Source organism: Kogia breviceps, chromosome 3 (genome assembly GCF_026419965.1).
Source record: "Kogia breviceps isolate mKogBre1 chromosome 3, mKogBre1 haplotype 1, whole genome shotgun sequence".
NCBI lineage: Eukaryota > Metazoa > Chordata > Mammalia > Artiodactyla > Physeteridae > Kogia > Kogia breviceps.
The window spans coordinates 13,867,293-13,894,866 of NC_081312.1; the positions used below are offsets into that span (position 1 = coordinate 13,867,293).

At 46.0% G+C, this 27,574-nt stretch overlaps 2 protein-coding genes across 3 annotated transcripts in view; one reads left to right on the forward strand and one right to left on the reverse strand.

Annotated features, from left to right (window-relative positions):
- Positions 1-5,984, forward strand: part of NRDE2 (NRDE-2, necessary for RNA interference, domain containing) — a 46,471-nt gene extending 40,487 nt beyond the window's left edge. The window contains exons 12-15 of one of the 2 annotated variants that reach the window (XR_010839434.1): positions 1,486-1,624; positions 2,413-2,496; positions 5,017-5,088; positions 5,582-5,984. Coding sequence is in view for 1 of the 2 variants with exons in the window: in XM_059059275.2 (XP_058915258.1) it covers positions 1,486-1,624; positions 5,017-5,088; positions 5,582-5,707 (337 nt within the window). In the remaining variant the exon portion in view is untranslated. The remainder of the gene's footprint in view (positions 1-1,485; positions 1,625-2,412; positions 2,497-5,016; positions 5,089-5,581) is intronic. The other variant, XM_059059275.2, reaches the window with a different exon arrangement.
- Positions 5,985-7,645: 1,661 nt separating this feature from the next.
- Positions 7,646-21,072, reverse strand: PSMC1 (proteasome 26S subunit, ATPase 1). The gene is made up of 11 exons (XM_059059286.2): positions 20,980-21,072; positions 17,722-17,775; positions 17,028-17,124; positions 15,254-15,378; positions 14,459-14,644; positions 14,142-14,270; positions 12,950-13,046; positions 10,607-10,796; positions 9,975-10,126; positions 9,249-9,403; positions 7,646-8,002 (listed from the first exon to the last, which is right to left on the reverse strand). Exons 1-11 carry the CDS (start codon positions 20,980-20,982, stop codon positions 7,868-7,870), a joined length of 1,323 nt encoding a protein of 440 aa, XP_058915269.1. The 5' UTR covers positions 20,983-21,072; the 3' UTR covers positions 7,646-7,867.
- Between the last annotated feature and the right edge of the window lie 6,502 nt (positions 21,073-27,574).

Consider the following 27,574-nt stretch of genomic DNA (forward strand, 5'->3'; position numbering starts at 1 on the left):
TCCGTGTGTCCAGAAACCTTTACGCAATGCTTGCCGTGTTCCCACCACCCACTCGGCCTCCAGAATACAGAAGTGAATGCGGCCCGGGCCTGGAACGCCTGCCGGGGGGTTTCTCCGTGTTGTAGGAAAACATGGTGAAAAAGGAATACGAGACTTGCAAGCAGCAACACCTTTCGTCAGAGGCTCCTGTGGCTGTCTCCCTAGGCCGTGCCTTTGGGGATCCCTGAGCATTGCTTATGGTGCATGAGTGGTGACTGCCAGGTCTTCAGGTGTCTGAGAAGGTGTAGTAAAAGCGTGGGGGTAAGAGCACAGGCTCTGGAGTTGGAATCTGGAGTCAAATCCCAGCTCTTCCACTTAGCAGCTGTGTGATCTTGGACGAGTCAGTTCATGTCTCCTGTAGGTTTCCCCTTCTGTAAAATGGGGATAAAGAACCGACCTCAGGAGGTTGCTGGGAAGGGTGAGTACCGGGCACAAAGACAGTGCAGACTAATTAGCAGCCTCTGTTACTATTACTGATGATAACAATGTCATGTTTTAAATGTTTGGTTTTTTTTTGATACAGTATTTTATATCTGAAGGTTAAACGGCAGGCTTGGGAACGTGTGTACTGGCTTAGGCATCATTGTTCCTTCCAGAAGCTTTGTTGTTACTTCACTCTGACCTTGGAAATCAAGTGTTCAGAATTGCCTCTGAATACTATTTCTTTCTCTTTTTTTTTATAAATTATTTTTAAGTTTTATTTCCTTCCTTTCTTTCTTTCCCTCCCTCCCTCCCTCCCTCCCTCCTTCCCTTCCTTCCTTCTTTCTGTGTTGGGTCTTCGTTGCTGCACACGGGCTTTCTCTAGTTTCATTGCAGTGTGCAGGCTTCTCACTGTGGTGGCTTCTCTTGTTGCGGAGCACAGCCTCTAGGTGCGCGGGCTTCAGTAGTTGTGGCTCGTGGGCTCTAGAGCGCAGGCTCAGTAGCTGTGGTGCAAGGGCTTAGTGGCTCCACGGCACGTGGGATCTTCCCGGACCAGGGATCGAACCTGTGTCCCCTGCATGGGCAGGCAGATTCTTAACCCCTGAGCCACCAGGGAGGTCCAGAATAGTATTTCAGTTTACTTGTTTTTTACTTCTTCCACAGGATTTTATTCACTCTACTTTCAACTGAAAGGTCTTTCCTTCCCATACGGTAAAATTTGCACTCTGCTGATGAAAGGGTAGGTTTTCCTTAGAAAACGGAGAAGCAGGGAGTTTTGTGTGCCTTCTAGGCAGACCCAGTGTGGCGGAGACACCATAGCACCCTGGACACTGGCTTCCTCTGGCCCTGGAGGAGCCACATCATACTATATCCTGCACCCCCGTGTCCCCAGACCTGGGCGCAGCACTGCCTCCGACGTGCTCAGATCCAGCTGTCGCTGACGTCTGCTGTCACTGACGTACCTCTTCCCACTGCAATGTAGGTGTGGGAAGTTGTCTTGGAGTTACATGAGCTTTTGTCTTGCAGGGTAGATGGTAGAGAGGTCTACGCCACCATTCCCGAGACCGGCCTGACGCATCGGATCAGAGCCCTATTTGAAAACGCCATGCGGAGTGACTACGGCAGCCAGTGCCCCTTACTGTGGAGGATGTATTTGAATTTTTTGGTAAGAAAAGATGCGGAGTTTTTGTGTTTATGCAGAGCTCTGCTTCCTCCTTCGTAAGTGAGCGGTGCAGGTGTCCAGCAGCCCGCACCCCTCTCAGCCTTGGCTCATCCTGTGGGCGTCCTGGGGGGATGATGTCAGGTCCCTCAGGACGTGGGAGGGGTCACAAGTTGCCTTTTCTGCTGGGGCCTTTGGTAGAATGATAGCGAGGAGTGATGCGGGGGCTGTTTGGTGCAGCAGAATGTCATGTGGCTTTCTTCTAGTTGACTTCGTTGAGTCAACAACTTGGAAATGGTCTAAGAGCTGTCATTGGAAAGAGACCTAAATTTGTTGCCGTTCTGCTTCTAAGAATTTCCAGGTCCTGATTCTGTTTTGTTACTAAGAGATAAGATTCAATCTGGAATGTGGTTTTTAAAATAGACCTTTCCGAAGCAACTTTGTTTTCACTTAAAAGTACACAGTGATTGCATGTGGTGAGATGTCATTTAGCTCTTTGTTAATGTGCTGTGCAGGCTGAAGGGCTGTTCCGGGCTTCATTCCCGGAGTCTTGAGTTGTCTTTGCCTTTGCTTAAAGGCTTGGCATTGGGCTGGGCCTCCTTTACTATAATACATCTACTGCTAAGTTGCATGCTTTTTTTGGAAACAATCTTCTAGGCCACCTGAGTGTTGTTTAGCTCAAGGCTGTTGAATCATATCAAAGTGACCTCCACTGAATGTTGTACCTTTCAGAATCCAGGAGTGACCTTCCTGAAAAAGGAGATAAATATGTATCTCTCTAATTGTTTCCATAGGATAATTTCTCAGAAGTTGATCGAAGTATTTGAACATTTCCCATTGACGTTTGACAGAGTCGGGTGTAAAGAGATACAGAGAGAGTAAGTTAGGGGTTAGGAGAGGTTTGGGCCTCCCCCATCCTCTTAGGAGTCCAGAATTCACCGGGGAGCACCTCCCCTGACCCCTGAAAGGCCTGAGTAGCAGGGAAGGACGCATCACGGACAGCACACGCAGGACAGATGGGCACAATTATGTGGGCAGAAGTCGGCATCGGGACGAATTGCCACCAGAGTTTCTGTGTTTTTAATGTTTATGCTTCAGACTCAAAAGCTCAGATTTTACATCTTGACTCCCTTGTGTGAAATGGAAACCCTCAGAAGTCCAGATGCCGGCGTGGTGTCCGTGGGCACGCGCAGCCTGGACGCGGGCCCTGCCCGTCCCAGAGGAGGCCACTGGGGCGCAGCAGGAGGGCTGGGTTCCCACTGAGCTCCACCCCTGTGGTCAGGCCCCTCCCTGAAGGAGCACTCCGGACGCTCCCTGATGGTTCCAGCGCGAATACTCTGTGAGTCTAAGCTGATGAAAGACTTTAAATGTAAAAAGAGGGAGAGCTTGCACACTTGCCAGTTTAACTTCTCCAGTCTTTTTTAGGTAGAGACAAATAGCGTGAAGTGCAAACTTGTAGTACTTTTACTGCGGATCTGCCATGAGCCAAGTCTGGGTGGACTGTAGACAGAAAAATTCTTGTTGACTTAGAAAAAAAAAGACTAGGACCATTAAGGAATGTCTGTCTTTTTGGAAAGATTAGCATCAGACCAAGAACTAATTAGAGCAGTGTTTTCCCCTAGCAGTTTCTGAGGCATCTGGGTGAGCTCCTAACGCTTTGATAAACTCAGTGAAATAATCAGATTAGGGCCAAAATGTGAGGTGTAGGCTCTGAGTGCCAGGAGAGGGCAGGACGCCGTGGGGCCACTGTGGAAGGATGTGGCTCTGGCTCCCTGGAGGAGAAACAGTCGCTACCATGCTTTCACCTGGCGTTTAACCGTTTCATACCTGATGCAGCAAAGGCGTTTTCCAGAGGCCGACTGATGAAGGAAATAGCAGAGGGCAGTTCTCGTTTGAGGCTCGCCAACTTACGTACCTGCATTTGCTGGATTCCAGGGTTAACTGTGAGTCTCACAGATACAGTGGTTGAGAAAGGACAGGAATACAGTTTTTCTTCTTTCAAGAACAGACAAAGCCTTACGTGTAGTTACTATTTTAGCAGAGGACATTGAAGTATTTTGGGGTGTGAAGGAAGGACAGCTCACACTGGCTTCTTGGGTGTAAATTCAGAGGTCCAGCCTCAGAATGGCCGAGGCTCACGCGAGTCCCCCGGGCCACGAGGCTGACTCTGTGGGCGGCACGCTGGGAGGGGGGGAGGGGGCCCCGCGCCTTGCCTGCCTGAAGTTATCACAGATGCTGGTTACAGCCCAGAGTTACCGTCCTCCTAGTTAACCTGAAAGATCTGAAAAGGAGGCAAGGCTGTCCTGGGTCGACAGAGGTCCTGAGCTGTGGATGGTGCTCTCTTGATGCCATCCCCCGCGTTTCTGGGAGGTCGGTCAACAGCCCTCACCGGTCCTGTCTGGACACCGTGCCCTGGCTGCCTGGTGGGCAGAGCCAGCGTCCACTAGAAAGCTCTGCTGTGGGAACGGGAAGTCTGGCGGAGGTGGGTGGGCAGGAACCCCAGGAGCAGACTTCAGCTCCACGAGCTCGGCTTGTGCCCATTCGTAGCTGCGGGCACCCGCCTGGGGAGCTGCCCGGTGGGTTGTGACTCCCTGGAGGAGGCACAGATCCTCCCCTGGGAGGGGAGGACACACGCTGCTCCGGCTTCCACAGCAGGTGTGGAAAAAGCGCCTGTCTGTGAGTTGATACAAGATATAGGGATTTTATATCTTAGTATAAAAATGTGCTTAGATTAAAAACATGCTGAAGGGCTTCCCTGGTGGCGCAGTGGTTGAGAGTCCGCCTGCCGACGCAGGGGACGCGGGTTCGTGCCCCGGTCCGGGAGGATCCCACATGCCGCGGAGCAGCTGGGCCCGTGAGCCACGGCCGCTGAGCCTGCGCGTCCGGAACCTGTGCTCCGCAACGGGAGAGGCCACGACAGTGAGAGGCCCGCGTACCGCAAAACAAAACAAAACAAAACAAAATAAAACAAAAACGTGAATATCCGCATGCTCTCAGCCTGAAATTTCTGACCCGAAATTTGCTTTTTATAAGGTTACTGATTCAGTAGTCCTGGTTACCTCATTTCTCTAAGATAGTTTTCAGAAAATGGCAAGTATTAAAGCAAATATTTTCTCTGTGTAAAGTTATCACCCTCACCTCACGCACCAGGCCTCGTTCTAGGCACTCTTAGTGAGGCCAGGTGGGATGGCCCACAGTGATGGAGGGGATGAAAACAAGTCAGAAGTGTTAAAGGTCAACTCCAGGCCCACTGAGACACAGCAGCGGCCCCTGAGGGCATCCTGCGGTACATGGACCCATACCGGCCAACAGCCGCTGTGGCAGTGCCCCGGGAGGATCAGTACCGGATGGCCTTGGATTCTCTTTCATCATTTTTGTATTTTTTCCCCTTGCCTCAGGTTTCCTTAGGAAATAAAGAAAGAAGCAAAGGTGTGTTCTACAAAGCACTTCAGAATTGTCCTTGGGCAAAGGTGAGTTCTGAAGGCCATGGTCTCTTCAGATTCGCAAGGACCTCCCTGCCAAGCCTCATCCAGTCAGTGTCACGGGGACAGGGCACTTCCCAGGCCTTTCCACAGCCAAAGTGTCCCCTTTGGAGACCGAGGCATTTGTTTCCTTTCCCTGCACTGGAGCTGGCGTTGCATGGGAGCGTTGCTGTAGGCGTCTGGTTCCCAACCCAGATGCTGAGCGCGTTGGGATCCACAGCCCAGCTCTGCCCTGTACAGCCCAAGTCAGGAGACGTTCAGAGGCCAGACTGACGGTGACCGCAGTGTCTGCCAACAGCTGCTGGCCCCACTCTGGAAAGAGAGGGTCTCACTTTGACTCACTTTCCCTCTGCTTTTGAGTTCAGTCCTTGCAGAAGCACGTCAAGGTGTTGCCGGGTTAGGACAGCAAGGGGAGCGTGGGCTGCGGCGGGGCCGCTGGAGGGAGCGGCCGGCTGATGAGGGTGTTGCTCTCTGGCCCCAGGTGCTGTACCTGGATGCCGTGGAGTACTTCCCCGATGAGATGCAGGAGATCCTGGACCTGATGACGGAGAAGGAGCTCCGGGTGCGCCTGCCGCTGGAGGAGCTGGAGCTTCTGCTTGAGGACTAGAGACCAGGAGGGGAGTGGGGCGTGCCTGCCTCCGGGGCCCAGCGCCTGCCCCGTGGGAGCCAGGAGGTACCAGAAGAGACGGGGACACGTGCGTGTGAGCGTGTTAAGACCTCTGCCTTTGGAGTTTCTTTCTTGATAGTTTTTGTCTGGGTTATTGGTCTCTCACCTCTTGCACATTTTTTGCGTGTGCAAATGACACAAAAGCCATTGTTTTGCATATTATATATGTATGTGTATATATGTGCATAGACAGGAATCATGCTAAGTGATAACTGAACCTGTCATGGTTGGTGTGTGAGTTCTCGTTTGGTCCACTGTTCCCCTGCCCAGCCAGCGCCAGCCCTGCTGGGGTGAATGTTCCTTCTCGGTTGGCATCCTTGGTGGTCCTGCCAGCTCTCCTGGGTCTTGCAGTCAAAAAAAGGTCTGGTTACTCAATACTAGGACTTCCTCCTCTGGGCTGGTTAGCAGATTTTACCCTTATCTTCAGACGAGAGCAGTGGGGGGTCGTTTAAAACTTGGTATTCTCACCTGTAGCAAATGTGTTTTCTTATTATTCCCTGAACCCTATTCAGTGATGTCCTCGACTATGGCCCGAGCAGCCAGCATCGCTTGGGAGCAATGTAGACCCTCAGGCCCGTCCCCAGCCCTGCTGTCAGAACCTGGGCTCTAATAGGACGCCCTGTGAGGGGACTTTGTGTGTACATAACTGTGTAGAGAAAGCACTGCCTGAACAAATAAGGACCCCGCTGCGGGAAGCTCACCAACAGCCACTGTCGTGGAGAACGGAGTGAGCGCCTTCCTACCAAACCCGGCGCTGCCTGTGACACGTGCCGAAGGTGGCTTTCAGCGGTGTTGACCACGCTCTCATTCTGATTTCCAGGAACCGAGTTATATTTGACTGAGAGGAAATTGCTTTAGCTTGTCTGAGGTCCTGCTTTTTAAAAAGTGGACAGCTTCTCTGGCTTTTTTGGTTTTTTTTTTTAATCATGCTCTCTAGAATTGCTGAAAGCATATTTCCTTGGCACCTCATCCAGAAAAGCCAGTGCTGTGGAATAGAATTTTGGCTAGAAATCGATGGACACTGGTTGGGAAAAAGCAGCAGAGGGCAGCACAGCTGCAGCAGCGGTCCCCGACCTTTTTGGCACCAGGGACCAGTTTTGTGGAAGACAGTTTTCCCACAGAAGGTGGGGTGGGGGGCAGGGAGATGGGGGATGGTTCAGGCCACAATGCAGCAACGGGGAGCAGCAGATGAAGCTTCCTTCACCTGCCACTCACCTCCTGCTGTTCGGCCCGGTGGTTCCTAACAGGTGGAGGCCCGGGGACTTGGGGACCCTTGAGCTAGAGCACTTTCTAAAGAGCTTCTCGGAGCACCCAAGGAAGTTGGCCAACCAAGTGGAGGCTTTCCTTGATCTGCCCCACTTACAGGCTTTGAGATGGAACTGTTATGAATTGAGAGAAGAGCAGGAAATAATAGGAAAGGGAAGGGAAGCTTGACACATTTCTGAACACTCTTGGGAGGGATCAGGTTCTGAACCCGGGAACAAGGGATGGCAGGGCTGGTATGGGACTCTTCGGCCCTGCCCTTTTGAGGTCTCTTGTAGGAGCCTCAGTCTCTTAGCAACAGCGACACCCCCTTCCTGCCTCCAGAGCACTGCGAGCCCACATACTCCACCGACCTTCCAAAAGGGAAGCCACGGCTGTAGGGACTCCTCAGCCCTTGTTGCTTAAACAACAAAGATAGCCGGCTATTTATGTATGATCGTTGCTTTCCCATCAGCTGCTGCTGAACAACTGCCACCAGCTCGGGGGGGTGTGACGGGGGAGCAGGTATTGAAGTCTGCAGTCTTTTTGGTCAGCCAGCTTCCTCAACACCCAGATCCACCGACTTGCTGCTACTGAGCAGCTGGTGTGGAGGGCCCAGAAGCAGGATTCAGTGTGTGTTTGAGAAAGAGCACGTTTTATTGGGAAGAGAGCACTGCACGCGACCAACATACGAAGAGGGCTGGATGGGCATCCTACACATCATGCTCAGGAGGTACTCGGGGTGCTGTGCTAGTGAAGATCAACCGGAACGTGGGCTCCTGGGCAACTTCCCCAACCTCACACCTCTGAGGGGGTCGACACACTTCCAACCTTTTCCTGGAAGGCAACTGTGGTCCACTAGAGATAGAGCCCCTCAGGGGTGCCTTCTTGTTTTTTATAAAGAACATTTTCTTTAGACTTTTTGAAGTCTTCATTTGTTACTTTCATCCTACGTTCTCTCAAGGCCATCAGACCAGCTTCCGTACAGATTGCCTGTAAGAAGAAACAGTGTGTTCAGAAAGTGAAATACTTTTTTTTTTTTTTAATTTTATTTTTTTTTTGCGGTACGCGGGCCTCTCACTGTTGTGGCCTCTCCCGTTGCAGAGCGCAGGCTCCGGACTCGCAGGCTCCAGACGCGCAGGCTCAGCGGCCATGGCTCACGGGCCCAGCCGCTCCGCGGCATGTGGGATCTTCCCGGACCGGGGCACGAACCTGTGTCCCCTGCATCGGCAGGCGGACTCTCAACCACTGCGCCACCAGGGAAGCCCTGAGATACTTTTTATTCTAACAATTCACAGTGCTATTTTGAAATCTGGTGTAGGCACCCAACCTAAACACGAAGTTCTCAAACCATTTGGGAACGATCAGATTTTTTAAATGTTTTAAACATTCTAATTATTTCCTCAAAGGATCTGAGGTGGCTTAAACTGGGAATATTTCACTAAGGAAGAGGACTGGCTCAGGTTCTAACCAGCCGTGTGGCCTGGCAGGTCAGTAAGTTCTCACAGCCCTGCTTTCATTAAAGGCAGTAATCTTCCTAAGAAATAGATAAAATTATTGCAGAAATTTAGAGCCCACATAGAGTGTACACCCATTTCATTTACCTAGAATCAGAAGAGCACTTGTGTTTTCCGGTTAAATATTTACAAGTTTCAGTACAGTATTTATTCTAATATATTTATTTTCTCAATAATTACTTGCCAAAAGTAAAACAAGAACCCAAGCAACATGATATGATAAAAACACAATCCTGGCATTGAAGATTCTATCTGGTTATGGCCTTTAGGATATTTATTTCAGATGGTTCAGAAAAGAGTGTGTTTCTGCATACAGAGAGAAGAAACAGGTAAAAAGGTAACATTAAATGGGGGTGATGAGTTTGTGGGTGTTTTTGTTGCAACTTTTCTGAAGGCTTGAAATTTTTCTAAATAAAAAGTTGGTGCAGAATTTTAAGGTAATTTAAATTTTAAAGAGAGATTTACTCCCCAACTGAGACACTAACCTAGTTCTGTAGATGCCAGGGATACGCAGTTCAGTGCAGGCACCAGCGTGAACGGCCTGTGTGTGCCGCCCCTACCTAACCGTGGCATCAACCCAGGTCCTCCCCCAGAAGGCAGGCTGTGGCCGTATGCGGTGCTGCCAGGCCTTGCTTTTAAACTCTGGTCATCTGGGAAGACATGTCCAAACTCATACACATATACGATCAAACAAAGAGGTACAATCCAGCCCAGGTCCTCACCTTGATGTCGGCACCAGAGAGGTCATCTTTAGCCATGATCAAGTCATCCAGGGTTACGTCGTCTGCTAGTGTCATCCTGCTCGTGTGGATCTGAAAGATGCGCTTCTTTGTCTTTTCATCGGGCAAGGGGAACTCGATCTTCCTGTCGATGCGGCCTGTGAGTATAAAAGGTTTTCAGTCACCCCTGGGGGCCCCAGGAGAGGCCTTAGTCTCCACACGAGTGGTCTCAGTCACATAGTGTCCTATGGAAGGAGGTCCAGATCTTAAAAAGTGAATACTCATGTCTGTAAATATCAACGTTTGAATTCATCTCATTTACAAAATCCTCTCTGCTCTGGTACTTTGGGAAACAAACGAAAGGAGCGATTCCTAAATGGCACAGTTAGTGGAAAAGGACAGATCAATCATGTTAAAAACATTACAAAAGACAGTAAAATTAGCTACTGCTTCTTTTGGTACTACCTGAATGTAAAAAATGGACCTGAGCTATCATGAATTATTTGTTTAAAAAAAAAAAAAAAAAAAGGCGTCTCGAGGTTTAAAGGGCCAAGCTACACAGACTACATCACGGTTATCTCAAGGGAACACAGTTTTGGTTAATTATTCTAAGTTTCAAGGCATTATTTGCCTTACACGTATCACTTATATTCTCCCCAAAGTGCTCCTAAGAAATACAAATCCACACAGGACATTCTTTCTCCACAATGAAACCAAAGCAAACATGACCTGGTCTGATAAGTGCTGGGTCCAAAGTCTCTATCCGGTTTGTGGCCATGATGACTTTCACATCTCCCCTTGAATCAAACCCATCCAACTGGTTCAACAGTTCCAACATTGTTCGCTGAATTTCTCTCTCACCACCGGAATTTGAGTCATACCTTTGGAAAAGAAGTGAGGGAGAAGTGAAGACCCAACTGATCTCCTGTTAAAGGGGGATTACAAAACACAGCTCTGTCTCAGCCTATACGTCACACCGTCCCAAAGCCCAAGATAAACAACACATTATTTTCTTTCTAGCTGTTTTCATGCCTGAAATTATGTGATTTATTCAGTCTCCACAACTGAGCTCCTCAAGGGCAGAGACTCATCCTCATGGCTGTGTCTCCAGAGTCAGGATGGTGCCGTGCTCAGAGCGGGTGCTCAAGGCATGGCTACTGACTGACCGATCAACTGCCGGGTAGTTGTTACCTGGCACATGGGAGAGCAGGGCCTAAAGCATCCACGGAAGCGACCCAGTAGGGACTGTGGCAAACCCACACGCAGGCCATGTAGGGAGTGCCCAACGGTCGGTCATTCTCAGAGAAGAGCCATGTGGTTTTTACCTCTAAATAACACAAAAGAGGTATAAGAAAGTCTACCTTTTCGTCCCAATAGCATCAATTTCATCAATAAACACGATGGACGGTGCATGTTCTTCAGCAACTCGAAACAGTTCCCGAACAAGTTTGGGCCCATCGCCTAGGTACTTCTGAATAAGTTCAGAGCCAACCACTCTCAAGAAAGTGGCCGAGGTTTGGTTTGCTACCGCTTTGGCTAGTAAGGTTTTACCTATTTTAGATTGAAAGAGAAAAGGGGGGGAAAAAAATCTCAAGTGCTGTTTTAACTTTAAAACCCTCATTATCACCTTAAAAAGACATCAAGAATGGGTGGATCCCTCTATGAAAAGCATTCTGTTCTCCAAAGCAGAGAAGAGGAAATTCAAAAAAACCTAAAAAACGTATTTTGATTATTTTTAACCATCTTCCTAAATTCATCATGATAATGTCAGAAAATACTTTTTACTGCAAAGTTGCATATAATATTAACCTGGCCTATGCAACCAGGGTTGGAGAACCAAACTGAACTCCTACAAAACTATCAGTGATGAAAAAAAGGCCCGGGAGCCCCAGGTTTGACGGAAGGACACAGTGTCCCTGAGCAGGACCTGCAGCGCCCCGGGGCTACCTGAAGACGTCGCTGTGGGCTTTGCCCCAGGGCTCAGTCAGCTGAGCCAAGACCAGCTCCTGATGAAGCCCACAGCTGAGAGCTGCTGAAAGCTCAGGGACTTTTCTCTTTGTGGTGTGCCCTTATGGGACAACCCTCACTGATCTCAGGGAAGACCTGACATTTCCAACCCTGCTCTGTGCCCTGATATTCCTCCTTCAGATCAAGAACAAGAGTAAACAAAGAGTACCAACTTGAGAACTTTAGAGCTCAAGACCATGGCCCCTTTGATGGTGAGGGCTGGGTAGTCACCTCAGGACACAGAGGCAGTTAGAGGCAGAGCTGGCAGAGGACCACCCTTAGGCCCGTAAGGGGAAGGGGAGGAGGCCGGCAGGCGAGTGAGTGAGTGACACAAAAGATTTGGTGCAAGTGGGCAGGAGGACAGGGAGTTAAGCTTTGCAATAAGATGGGGCAATGATGCCCCTCAGTTGGGCAGTCAGAGTGGCAGGTTCAAATGCTTGTTAGAAGGCTGGACTTCTCCCTGAGAGCATCATTTAAGGATGGCTGACAGAAGACCAAAAGGCCCTTCTAAGTGGATGGGATCTTACAGTCCAGAAGCAGCCAAGTTCAGCTGCTGGGATATTCGATGGCCAGAGGGATCCCTGGACCAGTCTCCTCCTCCTCCCGACAGGGCTGACACCCGGCACTCCACTCTAGCCCTTGTCAGCACATGTGCCCCAAAGGCGGCTCACGGCTGCAGGTCAGAAGGCCTGTGTTCCAGCTCCAGCCCTGGTACCAGTTCAATTCCCAGAGCTACTGGGGCCTTGGACTAGTTGCTGGCCTCTCTGAAACTCACTTCCCTGGGCTATAAAATGACAGGCTGCAGTAGCTCCCTGCCCCAGGGTACAGCTGGCTCCCTGTCCCTACAGCGTGGGCAATCCTCAGTACAGACCCTCTTGGCAACATGGCTTCAGTTCACTCAATCAAATAACCTCTCTTCCTTTGGAACTTACTCAGGTCAACTTAACTGCATAATGAACCAGATATGTATATGCATTTTTATCTTTATCCATTTATTCATCCAATGTTAGACCCATTCAGTACCAATGGACCAGGAGGATGAACCTAATCTGAACAGCACAGGACAGCTTTTAAAACAGTGGTCCTCCACCAAGGTGCTGATGCTTGGCCACACTCCAGATGAACAGATCAGAATCTTCAGGGATGGGAGCAGTATCAGTATTTTTTAAAGCTCCCAAGGTGATTCCAACGTACAGCCAAAGTTGAGCACCCTGTTTATTTTTATTTTTTCTTACAAAATATTTTCAGCAGACTCACATTACTCTTTAAAATATTTAAAAGCATATGTTTTACAACATATAAATCTTGCACATTTGAGTATACAACGGGTGTGCTGGGAAACTGGAAATGCATTCCCATTGAGCAGGCATTTTTGGGGGGGTGCCTATTGGTGTTTATCTTCTGTTGTAATCCCTACTATTGTTTTTAACACATTAACTCTGTTAAGTCTACAATTACAAGCCTAAGACAGTTCAGTTTCTTAGTACACCTATTATACAGAAATATATACTTTCATGCAATAGGTGTGTTTCCAGAGGAGCTTATTAAGAAATGTCCAAAATGCTGCTTAGAGCACATTTTCAAACTAAGGAACTGTGGCATCCTCTCTCAACAGCTAAGGCATTATAAGCAGCTAATGCTGCTGCTCAAGAAATGAGCTCAGTGCCTGGAAAGAGACCAACACAGAGCACACATACCTGTGCCAGGTGGACCATACAGAATGACCCCCTTAGGGGGCTTTATACCCATCTCTTCATAATATTCAGGATGAGTGAGTGGAAGCTCCACAGATTCCTAAAGAAAACAGACACTTGGTAAAAATAAAAGGCTTTCTTACTGAAATTTATCAGATTCATTCACTGACATCATGGGTACATCTCACTTTCAACAAAAATAAGCTAAAATTTCAATTATTCTTGTTGGAGACAATGTTTGACTTCCACCAGCAGCAAGGACATACTGAAGAGGACCTCTGTACTACCTGACCTCCCAGCACCCATCCCCCCCTCTTCCTAACAGCACCCAATTTCCCCTTTCATTTCCCAGTAAAAGTCAACCTTGAGTAACATTTAAGCCCTTCCTGAGCAAAAGAAACTTAAAGCTAAAATTCACCCTTTTCTACGAAACTGCAGGCAGGAGCTGGCAAGATTTTCTGTTGTGACCACCTAGGGACATGATGGCTATTTCCCAGCTGTCTGAGAGTCACCAGTGGAGACCTGTGATCCCTCTGAATGACCTCCCTGCAGATGAAGGAACCTGCAGAGGGCTGGCCCGCCACGTGCCCCTGACCCCAGGACCATGGCAGGAGCTGGGCTTAACGCTCTAGACCCCAGCACTGTGCAAGTGTGTACCATTCACCCTACCCCCAGACGTCACTGGAGGTTTGTGGACAGCCACAGCTGAAGTCAGTACAACTGGAAACATGTTCACACAGATAATTATTAAACATTATACATAAAAAGTATTAAGCAACTGCTGCTGCAAGAACTATCATACAATTTATACTTACTTCTATTACCTAACTCGGTATCAACAACACAAAACACCACCACTAGCAGGGTCTGAGTCAGTTACTGGTCTGATCAATAAAGAAAAAATAAAACATGCAGAACAACTCCAAGCACCCTAAATGAGACAGCAGTAAGAAACCAAAGGTCTAAAAACCCAGAGCTCAGGACTCCCTTGTGGTCCAGTGGTTAAGACTCCAAGCTCCCAATGCAGGGGGCCCAGGTTCAATCCCTGGTCAGAGAACTAGATTCCACATGCATGCCGCAACTAAACAGCCTGCATGCCACAACTAAGACCTGGAGCAGCCAAGTAAATAAATAAATATTTTAAAATAAATAAATAAATAAACAATAAAAACCCAGAGCTCGTTCCTTGACATACCTTAATTTCCTGGATTTGGTTGTCTAACCCCCCAATATCAGCATATGTCTCCTGGGGGGCCTTTTCCACCTTCATCACTGTGACCAAGGGATCCGTGTCATCCATCAGTACCCCTATCACAGCATGCACCTAACAGGGAACATTAAGCTTTAACACAGGCATGTAAGGTTCACACAATCCACTTACAATGGAATGGCAATCACAGAATTTTCTCTACCCTTTGGAGTGCTCTGGTGATCTACTTCCACGAGACGGGTGGACAGATCTGCAAGGAAGAAGAAAGCACTCTGACGGGCTTTCTTAGGCTATCAACTTACCTTGTGGTTGAGCAGGACCGAGCAGCCTGGTTCCAGCAGATCCTTGTCTACAAATGAAAGAATGCTGACGTAGTGTTCTGAGCCCACAGACGTAGACACGATGGCATGATTGTCATCAATGATCTCCTCCAAGGTTCCTACCGACATTGGGGTCCCCCTCAGATCATCCACCTTTGATCTTTCCTCCTACATAAGAGTAGGCCAAGAAGGAAAAGCAGATTAGACCTAAAAAGTAGACGATGCTGACAGTTCACTAGATTCACAAAGCAGTTGGTACTTTTCAAAGGCAGCTAAGGATTTCCCTGGTAGTGCAGTGGTTAAGAATCCACCTGCCAATGCAGGGGACACGGGTTCGAGCCCTGGTCTGGGAAGATCCCACATGCTGTGGAGCAACTAAGCCCATGCGCCACAACTACCGAGCCTGCACTCTAGAGCCCGAGAGCCACAACTACTGAACCCGTGTGCCACAACTGCTGATGCCTGCGCGTCTGGAGCCTGAGCTCTGCAACAAAAGCCACCACCATGAGAAGCCCGTGCACCGCAACAAAGAGTAGCCCCTGCTCGCTGCAACTAGAGAAACCTGCGCACAGCGACAAAGACCCAATGAGGAAGACCCAACGCAGCCACCAATCAATCAATCAATGAATAAATTTAAAATAAAAAAAATTTTTAAAAGGCAGCTAAATAATGATTCATTAAAGCCAGAAAATGAATTTCATTTATTCATTAACAGTTTTAAGTTCTAAGTAGAATTCAATTGGTAAAAAAACAAGTTATAGTAATTTCTCAATTTACCTCTTGCTTTTCTTCTAAAGGCTTCATTTGTTCCTGATTTCTAATGAATTCTTCCTCCATGAGAAGATAGTCTTTAATTCTCTCTAACTTCAGTAATTTTAACCGGCACTGAGTGTGAGGTGTCACTGTAATTAAAAAAGAAAGTTTTATTATACTTGGAGCTTGAAGTTTGCAATTAATTCGGTTCATCCTTAAGAACAAAAAGAAGTTAACACTTAAACTTAGTTTAGTTGGACAGACACTGAAAAATTCAGTTTGGTGACCCGAAGTAAGCAGGTGCCTAAATGCAAAGGGGAGAGGGATTTTATGTATTGGGTCGGCCAAAAAGTTCGTTTGGGTTTTTCTGTAACATCTTACAGAAAAACCCGAATGAACTTTTTGGCCGACCCAATAATAATGGGGATGAGGCCTATGACCAAACAGATAATATAAACGACATATGGTAACTGTCTACAAAGAAGAAAAAACTCATTGACCAAACAGATAGTTTGCTTAGGTTTATTATTGCCCACGGGTGCTAATAAAGATAGCTGCAGGTGCTGTTCAGGCAGTGTAAGTTGTTGCACCCTAGCTGTAACACATACATCCATTTATAGGAGGATTATGAAATACTGGGGATATTAACATACGTGCAAACATTTTTTTCCACACTCGTGTGTTGTTTCTTTTGGCCTAAAGTCTCGTGCTATATAGGACTTTTAACATTTATATGGACAACTTTTCTTTTGTAGTTTCTGGGTTTCTTGGCTTCTTCAAAAGGTCTCTCCTCCCCTAAGGTTAAATATATTCCTGAATTTTCATTTATTTACTTATTTACATATGTATATCTAATTCATCTGGCAAAGAGCAAGGGGTCTAATTTCATTTTCTCTCAATAACAAATAAAAGATGCCAGCCATTTATATTAAATAACCCATATCCTCTTCCACAGAACAGAAATGTCACCTTTACCACATATTAGTTATCCATAACTTGACTCTGTTTTTGAACTTTATATGGTCTTCTGGGGATCTGATCATCTATTCTTTATCAATACCACACTGATTCACTACGGTAGGTTAATGGCACATTTTTTACTGTCTGACTCTATTATTAACCAAGCAATATTTTAAAAATTAGTTTATTGCATCTAAGCAAGAAGAGACTTGTTTAGATGATAGATGAGGATGGCGGAGGTATCTGAGCTGAAGCCTGAAGGGATGAGAAGCAGGCAGCCATGGGAAGGACTGGGAGAAGAATATTTTTAAGCAGAGGGAAGCAAAGGCCCTGATGCAGGAGATTCAAAGGACACGAGGCAGGGCTGTGTGAAGAACGACACACAAGGGGAGTGCAAGAGGCTGAGGATGGAGCAGTGGGCTGGGTGAGGTCACCCGACTTTTATTCCTTGCTTAGTAGGAAGACATTGAAAAATTTTATGTTCAGGCATCGCATGCTGTGAGTTCCAATACACTAAATTCCATTTCTTCATGAAATAAGTGTATCTTATCTCTAAGGTAATCAAGCTCAACCTGAGTTTTCTAATCTAACCCCGTACTCTAATACACTAGAGGAGCTGGTTATTTAAAGGAAATTAATGGAGTTTCTTAACATGAATAACAGTCGTATCCTGTGTATACTGTTAAAACCAAAATATAGCTTTTATTCCAACCTAGAGAATGCCCCACAGGTCACAGACCTAGAGCTTCAACCACGCTGTATTTCCTGTTTCCACATTCAGACCTCTAAGCTACGCACACAGAGACAGTACCCCTAGGAATCGGAACCATGTCATTACCCAGGGGCAGTTTGCTGGCAGCATCTGGTCCCTTTGTTTTCTTCTTCTTTTTCCCCACTCTAGTTGGTACAGGAGGTTCATATTTCTTTTTCTTGTCCTTGAGTTTTTAAAATAGCAAGGAAAAAAATCACACAGAAATCATATTAAAACACAAACTTACACAGGACCATCATCTATTTTCAGGTAATATAATTTTCCTCATCTTTTAGGATGTTATTAAAGACTGTCCTAAAAAACCCCCCAAATCTGTTTTTACATTCCTGCAATGTTAATATGTGAATGTAACTGATCCTTCTTTATTACAATACACATTGATAGATCATTCAATAAGGAACAGAGGTCAGAATTCAGAATTATATGCCAGAAATCTGAGGTGAAATGATTTGACACAATTCTTCACACCTAAGGATACTAAACACTATCATCACAGGCAATTTATTTTAACACTTCTGTAACGTTATTAATTTTACACCTTTAAAAATCATTAATCCATAAATACCTACGTGATGGTCAATAATCTTTTGTAAAACACGAAAAGGGTATTGTATCTGTCGGCTAGGCTGGTTAAATGAATAAGAGAGAATTTATATTGCATTTTAAAATTCATGAATCCCCAAAGAACTTCTCAGCTGAGATTTGACATTTTCCGCAATTTACTCACATGACAGACATATCTGGCTTCTTATTTATTTACCTTGTCATCCTTCTTTCCACCTCCAGGACCATGACCACCACTCTGACTCTGACCCTGAAAAAAAGAAAAAGATTAAGACAGAGATAAAAATTCAGAATATGATCACTTCAAAAAACCCTTCTTATTCTCCTGCGATTCTAAGACGCCAACACTTCCCCACATTTCAACATTTCTGAACTCAAGATATACCTTGCAGTCAACGTGTACATTTAATGTGGCAGAATTTCTTTTTCCTGGAAAGCTGTTAGTAGATCAATGGTGCACCTTGCCACAGACTGCATCTTAAATCAAGGACAACTCTATTAAGAAACAGATATAACTAATGTGTCATTATGAGACTAAGGTCTTAAGACCAGCCCTTCTTGAGGGGAAGCTATAGAGCCTGACACTCTCGAATATACAACTACCTGGCTGAAGCCACCAAGAGTATATTTCATGAAATTGGGCCCTGAAAGCTAAATCATTTAACCTACTCAACAATCATTTATCAATCACTTACTCCTTACTAGGATCACACCAAGATCTAGGAGACTTTCCTTTCAATGGCAGCTTAAATACCTCCCGTCCCTAAAGACTGGGGCGCTCAGGCAGGCCCTTCTTCCCAATCTAAAATGCTGAATCACCTTAAGCTATCAAGAACTTAGTGTATTAATTAGTTCAGTGGGATTTCTGACTTTTAAAACAGACCCTTCAGTTACAGGACAACGTTTCACACAGAGCAGTGTCTCAGAAATGACGGCATTTGAAATGAGCAATAGTGAATTTACTTGATTAGAGGGGCCCTCTGTCCCCTCAAATCACTTCCTCTAAATTAATACAGCACCAGCCTCTTTATCAGGACAAAACAACCCTCTCAACGTTACCTGAAAGAGTTAAAGTCAAATCTATTTCCCAACATGCAGGATTCGTAAAACTTTGCACTTTATTCTGAAGAAGGTAATTAAGGGCTCTGAGAAATTTTGGGAAATAGAATTAGTTTTACTGCAATAAGCCGTCCAAATTGCAGGCCTTTCACAATCAATTACACCCCTAAGGAAGTGTGCTGTTGGCTGGGGCAGCTGATGTCTGAGATGTTTACGATGCGCCTATGTCTGTACTAGACGTTCTCCTTCACTACCGCATTAATCCCGGACAATCCTTCAAGGTAGGATTCATTACTACTAATTTCTAGATGAGGAACTGCAATAAGCCTAAGAACATGGACTAAGGAAATCAATGTATCCAGGTCTGAATTCCGACTTCATTCCTAACAGGCTATGTGACCTCAGGTAAGTCAAGTCACCTCTCTGAGCCTTGGAGTCCTTAACTGGAAAGTGGGGATAGTATTAGCTCCTATTTGTTGCTGAAAATGAAGTAATGCACGTAAAACACTTCAAATTTGCATGACTCATAGTACCTACTCAATACAATATCATCGATGAATAAGAAATGTCAGGGTCAGGATTTTGTCAGTCTGGTTATAAAGTCTGGGCTCTGAAACAAATCCACTCTGGTTCAGTTCTTCACTTTCTCTTCTGTCCACACCCTGTCTCTGTTTTTGTCCAGGCCATCATATCTTATTTGGGCTCTAGTCTCCCAATTAAGATTTCCAGGTCTAGTTTCTTCCCCCACCAATCCAATTCTTACCGCCTACAACAAAGAGCCGATCCTTTAAATCTCCTCAAAAACCTTCAACTGCTCCCCAACATTTAGAGTGTAATGTCCAAACTCTTTAGCTTGGCATAACCGGCCCTTGCCAAACTGGCTGCAACTAACTTTTCCCAGGTTCCTCTACCTTTCCCATGATCCTACAAGTCTGGCCCCACTGGAGGACGTTTTCCTGAGTCGGTCCCGAACTTCTTCATGTCTGGGCCATTTACATGATGTTTCTCAGCCTCAAATAATAACAAGTGTATGCGTTACACTATATGGCAAGCACTGTGCTAAACACTCTCAGGGTATCATCTCGTTTTATTCTTACAGACGCTATGAGGTTGGCACCATCATTACCCCTAGTTTACAGATAAGGAAATGAAGGCTTAGAGAGGTTAAGTGACTTGCCTATTGTCACAAAGCTGTCAGAGAGGTAGCCAGGAATCACACTCAGGTCCACGGGACACCAATACCTGCGTTTCTCTACTGCCTAGATAACTAGTACCTCATAGCAAAGACCCACAGGGTTTGTGTTCTAGCACAGCCGCTTACCCTGTTTCAGTTTCCTCCTTGGTAAACTGAGGATAATAATAATTACCTCAAGGGACTGTTAAGGAGAATAATGACCAAATGCTGGAAAAGTACCTGCCACGTGTTTATCAAACCTAGAATCCTGCTACCCCCAAGTCCTTCTAAGATCTGTAAGGCTGTGGTCGGGACTTCCTGCTGTTCACGACACAGGCCAAACACTTTCCCATCTCAGGTCCTTTGCACTTGCTGTTCCTTCTGCCTGGACCAGTTTCCCTCAGGTATCTGCACAGGCTACTCTCTCATTTCATTTAGATCTCTGCTCAAATCCCACCTCCTCATCGGGACTCGCCGACATCCTATGTAAAACAGCTACCCCTCCCCATCCTATCCCCTTCTGCAGAACAGCCCTAAGCGACGGCCACCCGCCCCGACGTCATATCACATATCACTTCCCCTATTTTTTATCTGCTTTCTTGAGAATGTAAGCTCCAAAAGGCAGAGACTAGGTCACTCATGCTCAGCCCCTGTATCCCCAGCGCCTAGAACAGAGCCTGGGCCCTCCCTCCGCCAAAGTGCAGCGTCAATCCGCGAACTCATGAATAAATGCTAGCTGCTTTTATTATTACTAACGCACCATGGGACCTTTCCCTCCAAGGTCCACCTGTTACTAAAGCATCTTAAGACCTCCGTCAAATGCCTCCAACTCCGGGCGGTCTCCCACGACTCGCCCTCCCTCCTCAGCTGGAGCGAATCCCTCCCTCCGCTCAAGCCGCACATCCCTCCACTTGCGCGGCTCCGAAAGCACTCGTCCCAGTTACTCGAGGAGGCTGCCGCCGAAACACCCCGCGCCGGTTGGCAGAACCATGGCCGGCGGAAGAGTGAGGCCGGGACACCTGACCCGCTCCGCCGCCCCCGTGGCCCGCTTGGGGGACCCTCCTTGCCGAGCCCCGGCCCCGGGAACCCGGGATAAGGCCCGCCCCAGGAGACCGGGCCGGCGGGTGGACCGAGTGCCTCCGGCACCGCCTGGTTCTCTCGCCTCGGGTCGCTTCGACCCCGTCGCACCGCCACTACCAGCCGAAACCCTTAGTCACTCACCATCTTGCTTCGGCCGCTCCAGCCGCCGCTGCCGGAAGTGCACCGCCTCGGCGGCCCGTCAGAGGCGGAAGTTGACGAGGAACGCCACGGAGGCCGATAGGAACCAAATCCCGCACGCACCAAGCTGAGCTCTCAGGGCTTGTGCGGGCGGGTGGGCAATGATGCGCTAACTTACGAGCGAGATTTGAGCGTTATAAATATTTCACTTGAAAAAAATTTTAAATCGCAGCTATTATGTTATTGTCAACAACTTAAGACAGTGACCTCGACTGACAAAGAACTAAGACAATTGTGAAAATCTAAATTTTTTTTAATATGCAAAAATCGAGCTGGGAAGACCTTTACTTACTTCAAGAACTGGACTGGCATTTGGAACTGAGAAGTTACCGTATACTTTTGCACCAACATTTAAGCTCTAATTTGGTCTCTGGAATTAATCTGCTCATCTGAGAGGCTGTCTCATGAATCATCTAAATTTTTTTTTTTTTTTTGATGACTTGTGATGATGCCAAATGTATACTCTTTATTGGAGTATAACTGTTTTACAATGGTGTGTTAGTTTGTGCTTTACAACAAAGTGAATCAGTTATACATATACATATGTTCCCATATCTCTTCCCTCTTGCGTCACCCTCCCTCCCACCCTCCCTATCCCACCCCTCTAGGTGGTCACAAAGCACAGAGGTGATCTCCCTATGCTATGCGGCAGCTTCCCACTAGCTATCTATTTTACATTTGGTAGTGTATATATGTCCATGCTACTCTCTCACTTCGTCACAGCTTACCCTTCCCCCTCCCCATATCCTCAAGTCCATGCTCTAGTAGGTCTGTGTTTTATTCCCATCCTACCACTAATCTCTACATGACATTTTTTTTCTTAGATTCCATATATATGTGTTAGCATACGGTATTTGTTTTTCTCCTTCTGACTTACTTCACTCTGTATGACAGACTCCAGGTCTATCCACCTCATTACAAATAACTCAGTTTCATTTCTTTTTATGGCTGAGTAATATTCCATGGTATATATATGCCACATCTGCTTTATCTATTCGTCTGTCGATGGACACTTAGATGCCAAATGTTGTCTTAAAAGTCCTCATCTTGCACCCAGTTTGTAAAGTTCGTCATTTATTACATCCATCAGAATATCAGAAAGATGGCAAGCATCCTTTTGGCCTCTGGAAACTTCCATAACAGGTGCGCATAACAGGTGCATCTCGCTGAACTGGAGAGATGGATTTATCTGTCTGATTTCCGCCCCATCCCCATCCAGATTAATTGAGGCATTTTAATTTTGAAACTCTAAAAATATTTCCCTAACACGCAACAGGAAATTACTCTTTCCATTTCATCACTAAAATACTGTAATAGAAAGTCTTGACACTGTCAACCTCCACTAACAAATGTGGCATCTACATGATACATGAAATGATGTGATAGGTTAGGGGCAAGACAACTCTCCCTTCAGGAATGTGGAAAGCAATTCCAGAGTTGTGCAGAATGTCTAGGAAGTCTGTGTGTTATCTGAAGAAGTACAGTGCCCCTGAGATTGCGTCACATTCAAAGAATATAGGCTAATACTGAAAACTTAAGAAGTTATTCTGGAGGATATTCATTAAAAAAGACTTCTTCTTCTTTTTTTTTTTTGTGGTACGCGGGCCTCTCACTGTTGTGGCCTCTCCCGTTGCGGAGCACAGGCTCCGGATGCACAGGCTCAGTGGCCATGGCTCACGGGCCCAGCTGCTCCGCGGTATGTGGGATCTTCCCGGACTGGGGCACGAACCCGTGTCCCCTGCATCGGCAGGCGGATTCTCAACCACTGCGCCACCAGGGAAGCCCGGGAAGCCCTGAAAAAGACTTCTTAATGCAGAGCAAACATGGTCCTCTCTTTTCTCCCCATCACAGACCCTCAATATTCTCCACCCAACTGACAGCCATCAGCATATGGGAAGAAATCAGAATGTTTTCATGCTAAAAGTGAAACTAAATCTAAATCTTTTTATTTTAGATACTAAATACTAAATCTTTTATTTTAAATAGAAGAGCAATTAAACAGGCAATCAGCACAAGGCTTAAGGGTGTGGGCCCCCACTTCAGGTCTCCTTTCTGGCCTTCTCACTAAGGAGCTGTGTGGTCTTAGTAAGCTGTTTAAGCCCTTTGTGTCTCAGTTTTGCCATCTGTGAAATAGGGGCCTTAAGAGTTCCTCCCTCGATAAATTAAGAGTTTGGGATTAACATACACACACTACTATATGTAAAATAGACAACCAACAAGGACCTACCATATAGCACAGGGAACTCTACTCAGTACTGTGTAATAACTTATATGGGGAAAGAATCTGAAAAAGAATGAATATATGTATATGTATAAACTAATCACTATGCTTTACACCTGAAAGTAACACAACATTGTAAATCAACTATACTCCAATAAATTAAAAAAAAAAAAAGAGTTCCTCCCTCACAGAGTCCTTGTTTGAGGACTAAAGTGCCTGTAACTCTAAGTATCAGCTACAATTATTAGTAGTAGTATTTTTTTTTTTTTTTTTTTTTTTTTTTTTTTTTTTTTTTTTTTTTTGCGGTACGCGGGCCTCTCACTGTTGTGGCCTCTCCCGTTGCGGAGCACAGGCTCCGGATGCGGGATCCTCCCGGACCGGGGCATGAACCCGTGTCCCCTGCATTGGCAGGCGGATTCTCAACCACTGCGCCACTAGGGAAGCCCAGTAGTAGTATTTTTAATACACGAATTGCTCCTAGTTTCCTTGTTCTGTGCTGTATCAAATGGTCACATATCCCTCACAAAATCTGTAACCTATTGGCACAGAGATCTTCAAACACGTTTGCTTACACGTGTCCTCAAAAATACTCTGCAAAACCACGTATTCTGTGACACATTTCTAAGTTGGCATCTAAATTTCATCATAAGTTTTAAATAGCTGCAAAGAATCCATTCTTCAGCACATTTGAAGTCTTGATATTTTCCTCTCTATCCAGTGGAATCTAACTAGCTTGATAGCTTGATATCTAACACCATCCATTTGAAAGTTATGTACACAGGTTCTTCTTTAGCATTGAAAAATTTTCTCCCCATGATATAGCCGAAAAGGGATTAATATCCAAAATATATAAAGAACTCATACAACTCAATGATAAAAAAATAAACAACTGATTAAAACGCAATGAGATATCACCTCGCACCTGTCAGAATGGCTATTATCAGAGAGACAACAAACACCAAGTGTTGGTGAGGATGTGGAGAAAAGGGAGCCCTCATGCACTGCTGGTGGGAATGTAACTTGGTGCAGCCACCAGGGAAGACAGTACGGAGGTTCCTCAAAAAATTAAGACCAGAACTACCACGTGATCCAGCCATCCCACCTCTCAGTATTTATCCAAAGAAAAGGAAAACACTAATCCAAAAGGATACCCCCATGTTCATTGCAGAATTATTTACAAAAGCCAAGACATGGAAACAATCTAAGTGCTCATCAACAGGTGAATGGATAAAGAAGATGTAATTGGTTACATGTGTATATATATAATGGAATTCTACTCAGCCATAAAAAGAGATAAAATCATGCCGTTTGTGACAACATGGACAGACCTTGAGGGTATTATGCTAAGTGAAATAAGTCAGAAGGAGAAAGACAAATATGATTTCACTCATATGTGGACTATAAAAAGCTAATAAACAAAAGAAAGGAACAAACCAAACAAAACCAAACATATAAATACAGAGTAGTGGTTATGAGAGGGGAAGGGAGGCGGGGGGGAGGGTGAAATGGATAAAGGGGATCAACTGTATGGTGACAGATGGAAAATACATTTTTGGTGGTGAGTATGTTGTAGAGTTAAAAATTTTTTTTCTCTCTGAATTCACATTTCCATCCCACATACTTTTATCCTAATGTCATGTATTTCTGTGCTTGAAAATATTTTATTGATCAATCTCCCAAATATCTCTGCAAACATTTTATACAAATTAGAATTTTACAATGTATTTTATTTTCTGTCTTTAAGGTGCCATGTGTTAAAAATGTTTCTAGATTGAGTTATTACAAACTATAACTAGTACACACTTGATCAAAAGTATATATTATATTATAGCTTGTGATCAATTAATTTTTAGGAATTAAAAAGCAAAGGAAAGAATTTAGTAGTTAAAATGTCACCCAATTCTTTAAATCCTTCTGTGTCGTATACACCAAATCACATAGTGATCCATCAGCAAAATCTAATATTAATGATAATTTGAATTAAGTCTTTCTTCCATGTGATGGCAAGGAACTAGAAAACATTGGGTGTACAAAAGGATTTATTACTCAGTCATCAAAGCCATTTACTCTCAGTTTCTGCGAAATGCACCCAAAAGGCTTTACCATGACACATCAAAAGATTATCTATTAACCTTATTACCCCTTCACTCAGAAACCCCTTATTTAAACTAATAGCCTCAAAAAAAGTTGGGAAACATTTTAACATCATTAATTTCATTACAGCTTTGGAAATATTGTAATATTTTAATGAGCTTTTTTTGTCACATAACTTATTTAAATAGCTCTTGTCAGAAACAGTGGTGCAGCAGTGATTTGGAATATTCTATTTATGAAAAATGTCTAATTGGCAAATAATGCTCAACTTCAAGCTATTCGGCCACATCAGAGTCAGAAGGAAGTACCGCAGCCATGGTGCGGTGTTCTGAATTTATACATGGGGAAACAGGCAAAGTGGAAGTGATGACAAGCTTCGTTTGATGATCTGACCTCTATCAAAAGATGCATCATTCTTTTATTTATTTGCTTTATTTATTTATTTTTGGCTGCACTGGGTCTTCTTTGCTGCGCACAGGCTTTCTCTAGTTGTGGTGAGCGGGGGCTACTCTTCGTTGCGGTGCGTGGGCTTCTCATTGCGGTGGCTTCTCTTGTTGCGGAGCACGGGCTCTAGGTGCGCGGGCTTCAGTAGTTGTGGCACGTGGGCTCAGTAGTTGTGGCACGTGGGCTCTAGAGCGCAGGCTCAGTAGCTGTGGCGCACGGGCTTAGTTTCTCCGCAGCATGTGGGATCTTCCCGGACCAGAGCTTGAACCCGTGTCCCCTGCACTGGCAGGCGGATTCTTAACCACTGCACCACCGGGGAAGCCCTGATGCTTAACTTTTTAAAATTACAATTTTACTGATGGGTGAGCCATGAAAGAAGTTTGGAGGTCACGGTGGCCTGCAGAAGAGAGGACAGAGAGCAGCAGTTACGGCGGCGACACCACCAGCATCCATATTTGTTTCTCTGCCCGGCTCTCCTCTTCCCTCTGGGCCCCGTGACCTTCCTCTCCTACCCTCCGCCTTCTCCCTTCCTCCTTCCCACATATGCTGAGCCCCTCAGGCGCGATGCATAGGGTGCCTTCCCTTCAGAGTTGCCTCCTCAGCTAAGTGGGCCGCTTGGCGTTACCTGAGAACCCCTGTCTCAGTACTGGCTGCCTTTGTTCTTGCTGGTGTCAGTCTCCTTTAGGTGCTGCGGTGAAAGAATAGTCTGAAAATCCTAACCACTGGCTGTTTTGTGTCCCAGTTTCCAACATCGCCTTTTACCTTTTGCCCTCCCCCATTCTGCTGGGCTCTCCTGGACCCATTGCTCCAGGTGAGGGGTGGAGAGGTTGGCACAGAGCAGTGAAAAAGAAGCCTCTGCTTCCTAAGCCAGTGTCAGAAGCCAGCTTCAAGGGGGGGAAGGAAAGATCTCAGGACGTAGAACATAGATTCGATAGAGTCCACGTGGATTAAGAATGAAGTTTCTCCCCAGGCTGGTGGGGAGGACAGTAGGTGCAGAAGATAGGAAGGGAATCTGGGGGGAGGAGTGGGTGTTCAGAGCTGGGTTCCCAGGGACGGTGCTGCCTAATGGGACACTTAGGAAAGTTCTGGGGCAGCTTTTGGTCCTTGTGATGAGGAGGAATGTGACTGGTATTTGGGGGCAGGGTGGCCAGGGACACCCCACACAATGAAACATCCTGCATTTACCAGGACTCTCAATACCTTCCCGCCAGGCATCTTTGTGGTTGAAAAACCTGTTTCTGAGGGTCAGAGCCTGGAACCGGACACTTTTTGCATCAGCCATGAACTTCAACCATTAAAGTGACTAATTTTTCCTCTCAAGGCTTGATTCCTGCTGTAAAACAGAAGTCCTTGAGAAGGGTTTAAGCATCATCTGGACCTTGGTGTGGAAGGAAGTTCTGCTATTTGGTGTAGAAGGTGAAGGGAAGCAGGCAGAGGAAGGGTGGAATGTGGCAGTGCCGGCAGCTCAGCTGACCCAACGGGTGAGGCCACCGGCCCAAGGGACAGTGTGATGTAGTGGGGTGGGGGGCACTGGCCAGGAGTCAGAGACTTGGGGTCAGGTTCTGGCCTTTTCTTTACCTTCTGTGTGACCTGGGGAGAGTCCCTTCCCTCCTTGGGCCTTACCTTAAAAAAAGCACACGTACATTTAAAAAAAATCATAATAATGAGAACAGTCTGGAAGCCGTTTTGGAAGGTTAAACAGAGCTATCCTGTGACCCAGCAATTGCACTCCTGGGTGATGATGAGAGATGAAAACATAATACATCCACACAAAACCTG